Source organism: Salmo salar, chromosome ssa21 (genome assembly GCF_905237065.1).
Source record: "Salmo salar chromosome ssa21, Ssal_v3.1, whole genome shotgun sequence".
NCBI classification, from domain to species: Eukaryota; Metazoa; Chordata; class Actinopteri; order Salmoniformes; family Salmonidae; genus Salmo; species Salmo salar.
In genome coordinates, this window is record NC_059462.1 from 40,193,022 (window position 1) to 40,210,582 (window position 17,561).

Sequence of the window (17,561 nt, forward strand, 5' to 3'; positions counted from 1 at the left end):
TAGACCTACACAGGGCTGGAATGGGCTACAAGACCATCACCAAGCAGCTTGGTGAGAAGGTGACAACAGTTGGTGCGATTATTCGCAAATGGAAGAAACACAAAAGAACTGGCAATCTCCCTCGGCCTGGGGCTTCATGCAAGATCTCACCTCGTGGAGTTGCAATGATCATGAGAACGGTGAGGAATCAGCCCAGAACTACACGGGAGGATCTTGTCAATGATCTCAAGGCAGCTGGGACCATAGTCACCAAGAAAACAATTGGTAACACACTACGCCGTGAAGGACTGAAATCCTGCAGCGCCCGCAAGGTCCTCCTGCTTAAGAAAGCACATATACATGCCCGTCTGAAGTTTGCCAATGAACATCGGAATGATTCAGAGGACAACTGGGTGAAAGTGTTGTCGTCAGATGAGACCAAAATGGAGCTCTTTGGCATCAACTCAACTCGCCATGTTTGGAGGAGGGGGAATGCTGCCTATGACCCCAAGAACACCATCCCCACTGTCAAACATGGAGGTGGAAACATTATGCTTTGGGGGTGTTTTTCTGCTAAGGGGACAGGACATCTTCACCGCATCAAAGGGACGATGGACGGGGCCATGTACCTTCAAATCTTGGGTGAGAACCTCCTTCCCTCAGCCAGGGCATTGAAAATGGGTCGTGGGTGGGTATTCCAGCATGACAATGACCCAAAACACATGGCCAAGGCGACAAAGGAGTGGCTCAAGAAGAAGCACATTAAGGTCATGGAGTGGCCTAGCCAGTCTCCAGACCTTAATCCCATAGGAAATCTGTGGAGGGAGCTGAAGGTTCGAGTTGCCAAACGTCAGCCTCGAAACCTTAATGACTTGGAGAAGATCTGCAAAGAGGAGTGGGACAAAATTCCTCCTGAGATGTGTGCAAACCTGGTGGCCAACTACAAGAAACATCTGACCTCTGTGATTGCCAACAAGGGTTTTGCCACCAAGTACTAAGTCATGTTTTGCAGAGGGGTCAAATACTTATTTCCCTCATTAAAATGCAAATCAATTTATAACATTTTTTGACATGCGTTTTTCTGGATTTTTTTGTTGTTATTCTGTCTCTCACTGTTCAAATAAACCTACTATTAAAATTATAGACTGATAATGTCTTTGTCAGTGGGCAAACGTACAAAATCAGCAGGGGATCAAATACTTTTTTCCCTCACTGTATCTACTGTAAATCACGTCCAGATATGCTATTTATTTTACTTTTTAACATGCACAGAAATAAACCACATCCATGTTCTCCTTTTGGAAGGTATTTTCATTATTAAACATGCAATGAACTACACGGAGGGAAAGGTACACTGTGCATTCAGCACCATGGACAGAACTCTTGTTAACGGGTATGCACAACAACACAAGAAAGAGCGAGAGCTCGACATTACATTTAAATTACTCAATCAGAGTGAGGAGTGAAGTCTCTGATGGGCATTGACTAGAGCAGTGAAATCAGGTATAGTTTCTGACGTCGCTATGCGCAGGATTGCTGAGAGGTGAATCAGTAAGTGATGATCTGCGCCTTGACTTGTTATATTTCATCACTGAAAATGTCTGTTCACATACATAGGTTGACCCAAACAGTGCAAACATCTTCTGAGCATGACTCCTAATCTTTGTAAAGTTTTGTCGTCGAGAGATGCATAGAACCTCGTCAGTGACATTGTTTTGAATAGTTCACCAATCACTGCATCAGACTGAAGATTGATAAGATCAAGTTGCAGGTCAGTGGGAGCGTTATCCACGTTGAAGGTGAAAGGAGAGGATACCAACAGCATGTCATTTTCCAACACTTTGAAATCCTCAAACAACGAGAACTCACCGTTCAAAGCACGCAGCAGTGATATATACTTCTCCCACTGGTCATCTGATAGGGAACAGACTAGTAGTGTCAGAAGGTGGGTGAGATTGTTGGCTTCTACTTGGCGGGTCAGGAGGAGTAATTTTCCCTTGAAGGCTTTGACAAGCTGTACATCTGATGTGCAAAAAGGCCCTTCCCTTGTAGTTTGGAATTCAGTTCATTCATGAGGGCCATGATGTCCACGGTGAACGCAAAATCAGCCAACCATTCTTTATCTTGCAGTTGAGGGAAATCAACATTTTCCTTTCATTTGCAAAAACTCAGCCATCTCCAACTTTAGGTTCCACACCCTTTTAACCACCTTCCCCAAACTCAGCCATCTCACGTTTGTGTGGTAGGGGAGATCTGCATGACCCAACTCTGTCTCCTCCAACAGTGAGACAAACTGCCTGTGGTTTAAAGATTTTGCTCTTATGAAGTTTACCACTTTAGTGACTGTATCCACAACATGGCTCATTTTCAGAACACATTTACAGAGCACCTCCTGATGAATAATGCAATGCAGGAAAATAATTTCTGATCTGGGCTCAGCTCAGCTACTTGATCTTGTATCCTTTTCAAAAGGCCAACGTTTTTTCCTGTTAAGTTTGGGAACCCACCAGTGGTCACACTGGATAACTTTTCAAAACTCAGTCCCAGCTTTGCCACACACTTATTAACCTCCTCCAATAAATATTTCGCTATGGTTGTGCTCTTCATTGACTGCACTGAAGCAACCCCCTCTGTAATTTCAAAGTCTGGGGTTATGTCTCGTCAGAACATCAACAACTGTGCCATGTCACGTGCATCACTGCTCTCATCCAGGGCCAAGGAGAAATAGGTGAAATCCTTTACCTTGTCTTTCAACTGTTGTTCCATATTCTCTGCGATGTCCACAACACGCCGTGTCACTGTTCGTCTTGACAGGGAAACATTTTTAAACATCTCTTTCTTGTCGGGTCAAGGTATTGCTGCAGAGTCAATTAAACATTCTTTAATGAATTTGCCCTCAGCGAATGGCTTGCTATGTTTAGCAATCTTGTGGGACAGTACATATCTAGCTCTCGCAATTCTGTCATTTGCTGAATGCAGTTTTGTGAAAAGTCCATGCTGCTTTTGCAACTGAGAAAGCAACTCTTTCGATGCACTTGCCCTCTGCTCAGAAGACATATTCCTATATTTCTCAGCATGCTTCGTCTGGAAGTGTCGGGACAAGTTGTAATCTTTCAAGACAGTGATGCTCTCTTTGCACACTAAGCACACAGCTTTCCCTGATACCTCAATAAATAAATATTTCAATGTCCACTCTTGCTGGACCACCCTACATTCATTATCTACTTTCCTTTTCTTTGAAATCTTTGAAAAACACATTTTTGTGCATTTTCTAGCTAGCTACTATTTGTAACTGTGACGTGTGTCAGCCTGTCAGTCACTGTCTGTCCTCGTGCAGTTGTTATTTATACGTGCCTTCAAAATAAATGTCCCACAAGTGATGGGAGTTAAATCATTACACAAAGGCAAGTATTCACTGGGCTTTTCATTTGAATAACAAATATGTTTTTCAAAACTTTACTATCATAAATTCTTTATGGGATCTGAGCATGATGCCGCGGGCCGTATTGAATCAGGTTCGCGGGCCAAATATGGCCCCCGGGCCGGCCTTTGCCCAGGCCTGATGTAGATTAATGGCCGGAGACAGGTTAAACAAGGATTTTTAAGCCTTGAGACAATTGAGACATGGATTGTGTATGTGTGCCATTCAGAGAGTAAATAGGCAAGACAAAAGATTGAAGTACCTTTGAACGGGGTATGGTAGTAGGTGCCAGGCGCAGCGGTTTGTGTAGAGAACTGCAACGCAATTGGGTTTTTCACACTTAGCAGTTTCACATGTGTATCAAGAATGGCCCATCACCTAAAGGACATCCAGCAAACTTGACAACTGTGGGAGGCATTGGAGTCAACATGAGCCAGTGTCCCTGTAGAACACTTTCGACACTTTGTAGAGTCCATCACCCGAAGAATTTAGGTTATTCTGAGGTCAAAATGAGGGTGGGGGGGTGCAACGTGTTCCTCAAAGAACATAATCAGCTGTTGAAGCATGTGCATCTGAGGGAGAGAGGGAAGGAGATGTGTGTAAATCTCAGGTGTGACTGTCAGACAACTCAGGATTATTCCTGATCCTAATTTCTCTTCCGGTTAGTTAAGGAAGTCCCCTCCCTCTGTGTGAGACACAGGACCTGACAAAACAGTCACAATCCTTTGTAGACAAACTGTCAACCATGATGGATGGCGTTATCACTCGTGGTCTGGCTTGGGGAAGGGAACTCAGAGAGGGATGTTTGGGAGGCCTGCTCTCACAAGCTCTTTGCTGACTAAACGTCTCACTTTTCCACACACACACACACACACACACACACACACACACACACACACACACACACACACACACACACACACACACACACACACACACACACACACACACAATCCCACCTTGATTGAGCAGGAAAGGGACAGCTTTAAAGACAGTCTGACAGTTGATTGAGAAGATCATATCCTGAAACAAGCTGAGATACATGGATGTAACCCCATGTTTCCCTGTTCTCTCTTCAGCACATCAACAACGACCACATCCATGGGGAGAAGAAAGAGTTTGTGTGCCATTGGGATGAGTGCTCGAGAGAACAGAAGCCCTTCAAAGCTCAGTACATGCTGGTGGTCCACATGAGGAGACACACTGGGGAGAAGCCACACAAATGCACAGTAAGAACTCCAACTCCCAACTAGCACCTGGGCATGTACACATTATTTCAATAAGCCCAGAGCCTTCTATTATAGGTCATGGATAAGCCACTCACATAACTATCTCTCCTTGTATTAAACACATTTCTACACAAGTCCTACCTCTAGATAGGGTTATGCTTTGCACCCTGTAATAACTATTGGCCATAACTTTACTGTATTTCTTCACTCCAAGCCTATTTCTTACCAGTAGTGATACTTCCTCTCCATCTAGATGAGTTCTAGGGCCTCATCTGTAGCATGCAGTCCACTCATGATGATCATATTCAGTGTAGTTTCCTCAGCTTCAAAGCTCATTGATGAGGCCTTGTGAGTCCAGTCCATTAAAATACTTCTGACTAGAAACTTCACAAGGCTGATTGACAGGAGGGGAGGATATTAGTTATTAAAGTGTAAAGAGTTTAGTTTTAAATCCCACATGCATCTCATTCACCCCCAGCTATCTCCCTCTCGAGCAAGTCTTGTGTTTTTGAAGGGAGGATCATAGGTCTTTTATGTCCACTTTTGAGCGAATATAGAGTGATCCCATCTCACACAAACTGTCAATTACCCACAGTGCACAGCACAGTATGCCGCTCTGAAGGAATACCAAATCAATGCATAGCCTATTGTAGCATACCAAAGCTAAACACAGAACAGCTTTGATGCTTTGTTTCAACAAAGCTCTCCATGGTCTCTTACTTAGCTTAAATACTTGTAATAGTAATTTTTCTCTAAGAGCAAATACTTTTGCGTGATACATGTAAGAGTCTCTGAGGCTATGTCTAACTGACCTTTGTCTCTCTCCCTCCCTCTCTCTAGTTTGAAGGATGCTGTAAGGCCTACTCTCGCCTGGAGAACCTGAAGACCCACCTGAGGTCCCACACAGGGGAGAAGCCGTACGTCTGTGAACATGAGGGCTGCAACAAAGCCTTCTCCAATGCCTCAGACAGAGCCAAGCACCAGAACCGCACACACTCCAATGAGGTAAGGCTCTTGTAGACAATCACCTCAAAGACATACTTTGAGCTACATCTACGTACAGTATATACCCACTGCCATTATTTAAATCAACTAATGCGCATTTAAATTAATTTTGATTTTATATATTGCATTTTCAGAAGACAATGAAAGAAATCAGTAATCAACATAAGCATGTGGTAATAAGACATCATTTTAAATAATTTTTCCCAGAAACCCTACATCTGTAAGATCCCTGGGTGCACTAAACGCTACACAGACCCCAGCTCTCTCAGGAAGCATGTGAAGACGGTTCACGGACCAGAGGCCCACGTCACAAAGAAACAACGTGGCGATGTGCCTCCCAGGGGTCCTCCCAAGGGAAATGGAGAGAACGAGGCAAATGCCAAACAGAGTGATAGAGGGATAGATGGAAAGATGGAGGCCAACAGCATTACTAGAGGAGTGGAGGACTGCCTGCAGGTCAAGTCAATCAAGACCGAGAACTCGATGGTAAGACTGGGTGTGACATTCCAATGTGTCATCACCACTAATTGTTTAACAAAGCATTGACTTTGACTATTGTCAAAATCCTCTCAACTACTAACTACTTAAACTGTCAATGCAAATCCTATCAGTACCATTCACACATATTCTATGTTATTTGAGTCTTGTGACTCAAATGCAGGCATTTCACCATCTATCCCATCACCTTTCAAGCTAACTGTGATGGACAATTGACCTGCTGATGGTCTACCCTTCTCCTAATCCAACTCACCTCTCTGGTCACTACTTGAATGTGCTTCTCTTTCTTTAACACTTTCACTAACGGACAGGCATCTCTGAGGTAAGCACCACCACATTTTCTCTTTCATTTCAATGCTTTCTAACTCTGCATGTCAATTTTGCATCTGTACATTTGAAATTGCACTACTCTGTTCTTTTATGTATGAAAGAATAGAGGATTACACCAAGCACTTTCCAAGCGCTTCTGGTTTTAAAAGTCTATACTGTACTGTCTACAGTTTGATGTTTTTGCATGAGTTTATTCAGTTATATTCCTCTGTGGCCTACGTGATCTGACAGTAATGTCTGTCGGGCCATGATAAAAGTCATTATCAAATTAATATTCCAAGAACGGGACTGTTCAGCATGTGTGTGGAACAAATAGTGTCAGCAATCAAGTTGTGATCAAGACTCTTTCTTGTTCAGTCTGTGTCAGAATTAATCACTATCAACACTTGACTGTGATTAGACTCACAGTATCCCTCCATCGCTCCACAATATACTTGTTTCCTTTGTAAATGAATCCAACACATCTATGATAAATAACATTATGAAACTGTAGCTAGGCTACATCATTTATTTAATTTGTGGTTTTGCAAAGAGTTTACATACTTGATTAATCAGAATTGTGCAACTGTATTCCAGTATTTAATATTTTATCCAATACAGACATTTTTTTCTCAATATCAAATCATTTCTGGGTAACAATTAAGTACCTTACTGTGATCCTTTTCAATTAAAATGGTCAAAAAGAAACAAAAATAGGTTCTTAGCAAAGAGCAATTTCTCAAGCAAGAATTTTGCTAGGACTGTCTGGGAGTGGTCTGAGTGGGGAGGGGAAACTGAAAACTAGCTGTTATTGGCAGAGAGGTTTGGAACTCTTTCTTATTGGTCTAATAACAAACGTACTGCCTGGTGATGTCACCAGGCAAGCCAAAACTCCATCCCACCAAAACAGGCTGACATTTCAGGCCTTACACTAAAAGGGCATTAACATATTTTTTACAATTTCACAGTATTATTCTAACCTCAGTGTGAAAATATATAGAAAACACAGAACAATCCCGTTTTTGACTGCACTGGGCTTTTAAGCATATATATTATTATTATTATTATTATTATTATTTTTATATATTTTTATATTATATTTATATATTGCAGATAGATTGTAGCTTCCATCAATGTAATTGTCTACATCATTTCCAATCCCCCATATTTTTTTTGTAAATACACTGCTCAAAAAAATAAAGGGAACACTTAAACAACACAATGTAACTCCAAGTCAATCACACTTCTGTGAAATCAAACTGTCCACTTAGGAAGCAACACTGATTGACTATAAATTTCACATGCTGTTGTGCAAATGGAATAGACAACAGGTGGAAATTATAGGCAATTAGCAAGACACCCCCAATAAAGGAGTGGTTCTGCAGGTGGTAACCACAGACCACTTCTCAGTTCCTATGCTTCCTGGCTGATGTTTTGGTCACTTTTGAATGCTGGCGGTGCTTTCACTCTAGTGGTAGCATGAGACGGTGTCTACAACCCACACAAGTGGCTCAGGTAGTGCAGCTCATCCAGGATGGCACATCAATGTGAGCTATGGCAAGAAGGTTTGCTGTGTCTGTCAGCGTAGTGTCCAGAGCATGGAGGCGCTACCAGGAGACAGGCCAGTACATCAGGAGACGTGGAGGAGGCCGTAGGAGGGCAACAACCCAGCAGCAGGACCGCTACCTCCGCCTTTGTGCAAGGAGGAGCAGGAGAAGCACTGCCAGAGCCCTGAAAAATGACCTCCAGCAGGCCACAAATGTGCATGTGTCTGCTCAAACGGTCAGAAACAGACTCCATGAGGGTGGTATGAGGGCCTGACGTCCACAGGTGGGGGTTGTGCTTACAGCCCAACACCGTGCAGGATGTTTGGCATTTGCCAGAGAACACCAAGATTGGCAAATTCGCCACTGGCGCCCTGTGCTCTTCACAGATGAAAGCTGGTTCACACTGAGCACGTGACAGACGTGACAGAGTCTGGAGACGCCGTGGAGAACGTTCTGCTGCCTGCAACATCCTCCAGCATGACCGGTTTGGCGGTGGGTCAGTCATGGTGTGGGGTGGCATTTCTTTGGCGGGCCTCCATGTGCTCACCAGAGGTAGCCTGACTGCCATTAGGTACCGAGATGAGATCCTCAGACCCGTTGTGAGACCATATGCTGGTGCTGTTGGCCCTGGGTTCCTCCTAATGCAAGACAATGCTAGACCTCATGTGACTGGAGTGTGTCAGCAGTTCCTGCAAGAGGAAGGCATTGATGCTATGGACTGGCCCGCCCATTCCCCAGACCTGAATCCAATTGAGCACATCTGGGACATCATGTCTCGCTCCATCCACCAACGCCACGTTGCACCACAGACTGTCCAGGAGTTGGCGGATGCTTTAGTCCAGGTCTGGGAGGAGATCCCTCAGGAGACCATCCGCCACCTCATCAGGAGCATGCCCAGGCGTTGTCGGGAGGTCATACAGGCACGTGGAGGCCACACACACTACTGAGCCTCATTTTGACTTGTTTTAAGGACATTACATCAAAGTTGGATCAGCCTGTAGTGTGGTTTTCCACTTTAATTTTGAGTGTGACTCCAAATCCAGACCTCCATGGGTTGATAAATTGGATTTCCATTGATTATTTTTGTGTGATTTTGTTGTCAGCACATTCAACTATGTAAAGAAAAAAGTATTTAATACGATTATTTCTTTCTTTCAGATCTAGGATGTGTTGTTTAAGTGTTCCCTTTATTTTTTTTAGCAGTATATATATATATATATATATATATACATACATACATACATACATACATACATACATACATACATACATACATACATACATACATACAGTGGGGAGAACAAGTATTTGATACACTGCCGATTTTGCAGGTTTTCCTACTTACAAAGCATGTAGAGGTCTGTAATTTTTATCATAGGTACACTTCAAATGTGATTTTCTGGATTTTTGTTTTAGATTATGTCTCTCACAGTTGAAGTGTACCTATGATAAAAATTACAGACCTCTACACACTTTGTAAGTAGGAAAACCTGCAAAATCGCCAGTGTATCAAATACTTGTTCTCCCCACTGTACATACACATACATACCCACATATATATACATATATACATATATACACATACATACATACATACATATATATATATACATATCTTTTTACATTATGTTTTCCTTTATTATTTCCCGCAAACCCTACCACCCCTCCCCTAATTGGAGTAAACTAAGAAACAACAACACTTAGGCTTCTACATCCAGCTTGTACATACTTTAAGCATATTTTTACAATGATCATGCCCTGAATTGGTCTGACAGTGGTACCCTTTTCACACTACCATGCCAACCTGAACAAAACCACTCAGTAGAGCTTGGTTTGGCTCGGCTCGGTTCAACTTAGTAATATGTAAAGCCCTTGATCGGCTTGATCTGGTGTCTAACATAAACCAAATATCCTGTCCCCCTCTCCAGACGTATCAATCCAGCCCTGGCGGTCACTCGTCATGTAGCAGTGAGCCATCGCCACTTGGCAGTGCCCACAACAATGACAGTGGAGTAGAGATGGCCCTGCACAGCGGGGGCAGCTTTGGGGAGCTGAGTGCACTGGATGACCCTCCGATGGTGGACTCCTCCACCCTCTCCCACGGCAACTCAGCAGGGGTGGGGCTTGGGCTCTGTAAAGGGGGAGGAGTCACCATCAAGCTGGAGAACATCAAGAAGGAGAGGCTGAAGAATGTGAGGGACACGTGTCCCTGGGCCAACTCTGGTCCACAGATCCGGAACACCAACACCAAGCTGCCTCCTATTCCTTCTGTTGGTAAGAGTTTTATATAGAGTTTTTGATAACAACTGTTGTTAAGAACCGTCATAATGCTGAAAGTTTAATAAACGATGACAAGGAAGAAAAATATTATCTTATAAAAAAATTCTCGCTAGGGCCTCCCGAGTGGCACATCGGTCTAAAGCACTGCATCACAGTGCTTGAGGCATCACTACAGATCCGGAATCGATCCTGGGCTGTGTCGCAGCCGGCCATGACTGGGAGAGCCATGAGGCGGCACACAATTGGCACAGGGTCGTCGGGGTTAGGGGAGGGTTTGGCCGGCCGGGATGTCCTTGTCCCATCGCGCTCTAGTGACTCCTGCTGTGGGCCGGGCACATGCACACTGACACGGTCGCCAGTTGTACGGTGTTTCCTCTGACAAATTGGTGCGGCCGGGTTAAGTGAGCAGTGTGTCAAGAAGCAGTGCATGTTTCAGAGGATGCATGGCTCTCAACCTTCGCCTCTCCCAAGTCCATATGGGAGTTGCAGCAATGGGACAAGACCGTAACTACCAATTGGATATCATGAAATTGGGGAGAAAAAGGGGTACAAATGACCAAATAACCAGGAATTTGTGAAGCAGCCTTAGAAACCAAGAAAGGTGTTTTGCCCTATATGTTCTAATGTGGTTCCTCTTGTTGGTTCCTCAGGTTCCCTTCTGGAGAACTCCAATATGATCGCTCCACCCGGGCCCTACCCTGGTCAGCGTCTTGGTGACCTGTCATCATGCGAGGTGACCATGCTAAACCAGCTGAATGAGCAGGGCCGCCGGTACAGCAACACCAGCACTGCCAGTTCAGCCTACACCAGCCGCCGCTCCTCGGGCATCTCCCCCTGCTACTCCAGCCGCCGCTCTTCCGAAGCTTCGCAGTTCAGCAACCGCCACAACAACATCAGCTCAGCCGACTCCTACGACCCCATCTCCACAGACCTGTCCCGGAGATCCAGTGAGGCCAGCCAGTGTGGTGGAAACGTCCCTAGTTTGCTCAGCCTCACCCCGGCTCAGCACTACCATCTTAAGGCCAAGTATGCTGCCGCAACCGGGGGAGCTCCACCCACACCTCTGCCCAACATGGAGCGCATGAGCCTCAGGACCAGGATGGCCCTGTATGGGGAACACTCCCAGGAGAGGGAGAGCTCCTCCCATTACAACCTGTTCCAGTCCCCTGCTGGAGCAGTGCCCAGACGCTGCAGCGACATTGGCTACAGTAACCATAGTAGGATGCCCCACGAGGTCCCTGTGAACCTGCCACGGCGAGCCAGCGATCCCGTCCGCAGACCCACCTTGGACCCACTGTCCCTGCCGAGGGTCCAGCGCTACAACAGCATGAACAGTATGAACCCCAACTCCATGATGCCTCCTCCCTCTACTGATCGCCGGGGCCTGGCCATGCAGGGCTACACACGGTCCGACGGAAGTCTGCACCGCCACCCTTTCGCCCCGCGGCCCCCCAGCATCTCAGAGAATGTGGTGATGGAGACCATGGCTGTGGACGGGCTGGACCATGCAGGGGATGAGGACATGGTGCTGCCTGATGATGTCGTTCAGTATCTCAGGTCTCAGAACACTGGCGCCGGCCAATCAGCAGGCCCCACCGACTACACCAACAGCCAATCACACGGCTTCCAGGTCCAAGGGAATACGACCTCCTCCCAGCAGCAGTTCTATGGGCAAAGGAGGATGGCCATGGTGGATACCAACATGCCCCTGTCTGAGTCAGGCCAGGCCCCCCTAACGCCATACAAGATGAGCCCTGGTTCTGGATCACAGCAACAGCAGTACCCAACCTCACCCAGTATGAACAACAAAAAAAACATGCCAGTGCAGTGGAATGAGGTCAGCTCAGGGACTGTGGACGCCACAGCCACCTCAAGACTCACCAAGCAGAACCTCCTCAGAAACAACAACCTGGCAGTGGTTCAGCAGAGACAGAACTGTGGACCTTTCCAGGGTAGTATGGGTAGTAACAGTAACCAGCAGGGGATGCCTATGAGCCAGAACATAGAGCTTCAAGGCTACACCCAGAGAAGCAACGCCCAAAGGATCAACTCTGTCCAACAGCAACAGAGGCAGCCATGCAGCATTAATTATACTGAGCAGATGAGTCCCCAGCAGGGATACGGCCAAGACATCGTCCCCATCCCTAACTCTGGATCTGGGAATGGCAGCCTACGACTCAACTACGACGGCATGGCACTGCCCAATGGCAGTGTAATGGCAACACATAATCCAGATATTCAAAACTACAGATCAAGGACTCAGGTTGAAAGCTATCCCCCTCACATGAATCAGATTGAGCAGCTGAACTACAGTAGTACGCCTCAGCAGCAAGCCGTCCATACTGGGATCAGAGATGGGATGCAGCCCAGGCTTCCCATGGAGACCAAGTCTATGTCCAGACAACATGTAAGATCCAGCAGTACGATGCAGAACCGTTTCCTTCAGTCTGACTTCAATCACAACACCTCTGAGGCCAGTCCAAAGAAGCCAGGCCGCACCGCAGCACATAACGTCGGACAAAATGGAAACTCCAACTCTAACACTCCAATGTTATACACTGGCCAGATACACATGTTCGAGCCCAGCAACAACCTGAGTTTCGACTCCCCCATGTCCCCCTGCACACCCCAGGCACCGGTAGGCACCACCATTATCATGGCATCCCCAGGGGTCAACCAGGTCACCAGCACCGTGGACTCCTCTGGTGTGGAGCACGCCCAGATTGACTTTGATGCCATGTTGGATGATGGTGACCACTCCAGCCTGATGTCGGGGACCCTCAGCCCCGGGCTCCTCACAAGTCTGTCCCAGAACTCCTCCAGGCTCACCACCCCCCGTAACTCTGTGACCCTGGCCTCCGTACCAGCAGGGATCGGTAACATGGCCATCGGCGATATGAACTCCATGTTGACCGCACTGGCTGAGGAGAGCAAGTTCCTCAACATGATGAGCTAATGCCTTGGCTGCATCCCAATAGTTTTTCTCCTGAAGTGTTCACGTGTTCACTTCCTTTCATGAATTTCAAAGGAAATGATTGGTGAATGGAAACTCCCTCTGGCCCATGCCTACACCAATCCAATGCTTTTAAATTTGTGGGGAGTAGTGCACACTTCAGGAGGAAGGAGAGATTATTGGGACGCCCCCTTGTATATTCAGACCATTTCAAGAAAGCATCAGGAAAAATGTACTATAAAAGCTCTGATTATATGTAACAATACCTTATGGAAATAGTTACTTATCAGGAGAATGTCAATCTCCACCTGCCTGTATAGAGACTTTGCTTATCCAGTTATATGTAATATTTGCTCAAGTACATTTTAAGTAATGTTTATGTTGATAAAGTAAGTGTAGCAAAGACATAAGGGGTATTTGTATCACTGTTTTAAAAAGCCATACTTTGTATCTACGAATAAAAATAGACAAGGGTATAAAAATACATTGGCAAATGTGTCTATTGCTCAGTATTATTTGATGTTTGTTACCTTTTAAAAAGCAGTGCACTGAAAGCAGTTCACCAAGTGCCTTGATAAAAAGGTCAAGTTTGAGTAATATGTGAACTCATAAAACGTACATACATGTAACGATGTTGCCAAGAAAAAATGCATATGAAAATATTAGAATATCATTTTTCTCATTACAACCTTCCATCATGTTTATAAATATACTGTAAGGTACGTGGTTTAAATGATGTTGAAGAGACGTAATTATTGCAAGCCGATTACAGTATGATGCCACTATATAACATTGTGATGCTACATTGTTTACGTCTATCCGTATATAGAGGAGCTTGCAGTGGAACAGGTTCCCTTGCCAAGCTTTTAGGGCGGTTTCCCGGACGAAGATTAAGCCTAGTGCTGGACTAAAACCCATGCTCAGTAGAGATTATCCATTGAAAATTATTTTTAGTCCAGAACTAGGCTTAATCTGTATCCGGGAAACCAGACCCTAGCGTACAGCAGGAGATGGCCCCTTTCAGTCTGTATAAAATATCCTCCAAGTGCCCTCCAAAAAATGTAGAACCCTCTATGGACCCTCCTCCTTGTGAGACTGACTGTATGATTGAAAAGGACAGAGATCTGCCTCAGTGTCAGCCAGTCTGTGAAGATACACATGGATCCCCATGCCTCGCAATGTCTAGGAGGAATCAGATCTCTAAAGGAATATGCAAGTACTCCATGTGTTCTCTGTGGACATGATCACACACTAATTAGTGGATTCATTACCCCTCCCTCTTCCCTGAGTTCTGAGCTAGACATGGACTGTATGGAGATTCAAATAAGGAACATATTACTTTGATTACGAATCATATCAAAGACAATGATATACCGCAACTCCTACGTTTTTATTTAGTTTGTTTCCTGGAGTTAAAGTAGCCTTATAGTATGTATAGGTATACTGCTCATTCATTTGGCTATGCTCAGTGTGAGTGTGTGTGTTTGTGTTGTATATAGCTTTTGTACATTTCAAATACAGTATCCACGTTTTTTCTTTTTTAACCAAAGTACTGTTTTGTGTCTCCTTTGAAATCACATGGTCTCGTCCCTCTGGGACACATGAAAGCAAAGTGGCGTTATCTTAACTCTTCAGCACCCACCCTAATGAATTCTACACACCATGAAAACCATCCTCATGTCAAATAACTATAGAGCGAGGCAATGTTCCCGCTGTTGCGGAGACGTCGGCTCAACTGGAAATTAACGTGACATTTTATTGCGGATCTTACGTGATACTTCAGTAATACAGATTGATATACAGTACCAGTCAAAAGTTTGGATACACCTACTCATTCAATGTTTTTTCTTTATTTTCTTTATTTATTTATTCAAGAACTTTGAAAGTTTCTTCAAGTGCAGTTGCAAAAACCATCAAGGGCTATGATAAAACTGTCTCTCATGAGGACCGCGACAGGAAAAGACCCAGAGTTACCTCTGCTGCAGAGGATAAGTTCATTAGACTTACCAGCCTCCGAAAATGCAGCCCAAATAAATGTTTCACAGAGTTCAAGTAACAGACACATGCCAACATCAACTGTTCAGAGGAGACTCACTCCTTCATGGTCAAATTGCTGCAAAGAAACAACTACTAAAGAACACCAATAAGAAGAAGAGACTTGCTTGGGCCAAGAAACACGAGCAATGGACATTAGACCGGTGTAAATACGTCCTTTGGTCTAATGAGTCCAAATTTGAGATTTTTGGTTCCAACTGGCGTGTCTTTGTGAGACGCAGGGTAAGTGAAAGGATGATCTCTGCATGTGTGGCGAAGCATGGAGGAGAAGGTGCGATGTTGTGGGGGTGCTTTGCAGGTGACACTGTCTGTGATTTATTTTGAATTCAAGGCATACTTAACTAGCATGGCTACCACAGCATTCTGCAGCGATACGCCATCCCATCTGGTTTGCGCTTAGTGGGACTATCATTTGTTTTTCAACAGGACAATGACCCAACACACTTCCAGGCTGTGTAAGGGCTATTTGACCAAGAAGGAGAGTGATGGAGTGCTGCATCAGATGACCTGGCCTCCACAATCACCCAACCTCAACCCAATTGAGATGGTTTGGGATGAGTTGGACCGCAGAGTGAAGGAAAAGCAGCCAACAAGTGCTCAGCATATGTGGGAACTCCTTCAAAACTGTTGGAAAAGCATTCCAGGTGAATCTGGTTGAGAGAATGCCAAGAGTGTGCAAGGCTACATGATTCCATGTGTTATTTCATAGTTTTGATGTCCTCACTATTATTCTACAATGTTGAAAATAGTACAAATAAAGAAAACCCCTTGAATGAGTAGGTGTGTCCAAACTTTTGGCTGGTATGTCAACATATAATTACAGCTAGCAAAATAACGTCTACCTACAGTATATTTGATGTTTAGCTGCAAAGGATGCCTTTTGTTTTGTGGGGTGATTTTATCATAGATTAAGTTGAGGTGGTTAGAAAAATAGGAATATAAGAAAAGAACATAACAGGTTACTACAGATGTAGGATCTTAATTTGATCACCCTGTTGCAGGACAACTTTCCACTTCTTAAAGTTCAAAAAGGCTTCTGAAGTTTGTAATTTCCACTTTGAAATGTCATACTTGATTTTCCCTTATGAAAAATGTGTCAACCCTTACAAAGATGTCCATTAATTATAACCTACATAATAATTCACATTTCCTGTTGCTGCAGGATTATTTTCCTGCTGCAGCAAACTGGCTCAAATTAAGATCCTATATCTGTTGTAAATAATCTAGGGAAAACCATAGAATTAGGAATTAGAACGTGTTATAGGATCTCTATGGGGCAAACTTTGTTTTCTCTTTTATCCCTTCTTTTTCTCTTTCATCCATTACTTCACAATACATATTTACTTCAACAAATTAAGACATCTTTAAATGTGAATCTTATGGGGCTAGTTGTGTTGCTCTTTCAGTTTTTTTAAACAATGTCGGTAAAGGCATAAAATTCAACCTGAAAACCCAGGCTAAAAAGGATTCTTCCAGAAAATCTAAATGCATACATAGCAGTTTCTAAAGTTAGGCATGTTGTCCAAAATTAACAGTGGCAGGCAGGCTCTGAGGAAATGGTTTTCAGGAAAGACACACCAGTTGAGAGAGAGAAAGAGGAAGAGAAACAAAAAGAAAGGAAGAGAGAGAGAGATAGGGGCAGAGAGGAAGACAGAGATAAGGAGAGCAGAAGAACGGGGGTTGTAAAAAGGATGACGCGTGGAGAAAGTATAAAAAGAGTGGGAACAAATGATTTTACTCTGACAGGCAACGGAACTCTGCTGAGGATCCTTTGGATGTGTTTGCCACTGATTTCATTTGCCACTTGAATTCCTTATTCTCTCAGAGAGAGGATGGAAGAAAAATAGCCTGGGGTAATAAGGGAGCTAAGAGAACAAGAGGTTAGGACGGGAGGCAAGATGATCACTAACGGACAAGGCGCTAGCAAATTAGACAAGAACACAAACGAGGTGAGATGTAAGACTCAAAACACTACCATAGAGAGAGAGAGAGAGTCAACAGAGAGAGCCTGGGCTGGGCTTAGCTTTGCATGCCCCGTCTCAAAGCTCAGAGAAAGAGAGAATGAAAGGAGAAAGAGCGCGGTTCAAGACATCACATTCTAGAATCTACACAGTGTGTTCTCCATGCTGCTTGGGCCCATGGTTCCAGTGGTTCCAGACTGAGATGCAGTTTCATAAGAATAGGTCTCAGGGGAGAGAGCAGAGCTTTCACTCTCTCTGTCCCTCTCTCTCTCTCTGTTTCACTCGTCCTCCCTCCTGCTCTCTCTCTATCCATCCCCTTCTCCA

General features: G+C 44.6%; 1 protein-coding gene across 3 annotated transcripts in view; it reads left to right on the forward strand.

Annotated features, from left to right (window-relative positions):
* Positions 1–14,770, forward strand: part of LOC106582360 (zinc finger protein GLI2) — a 242,808-nt gene extending 228,038 nt beyond the window's left edge. For all 3 annotated transcript variants that reach the window (XM_045704761.1, XM_045704760.1, XM_014165414.2), the window contains 5 exons: positions 4,480–4,629; positions 5,470–5,634; positions 5,842–6,120; positions 9,917–10,262; positions 10,919–14,770. In XM_045704761.1, the coding sequence (XP_045560717.1) occupies positions 4,480–4,629; positions 5,470–5,634; positions 5,842–6,120; positions 9,917–10,262; positions 10,919–13,224 (3,246 nt within the window). In that variant the 3' untranslated portion in view covers positions 13,225–14,770. The remainder of the gene's footprint in view (positions 1–4,479; positions 4,630–5,469; positions 5,635–5,841; positions 6,121–9,916; positions 10,263–10,918) is intronic.
* The last annotated feature ends 2,791 nt before the right edge of the window (positions 14,771–17,561 follow it).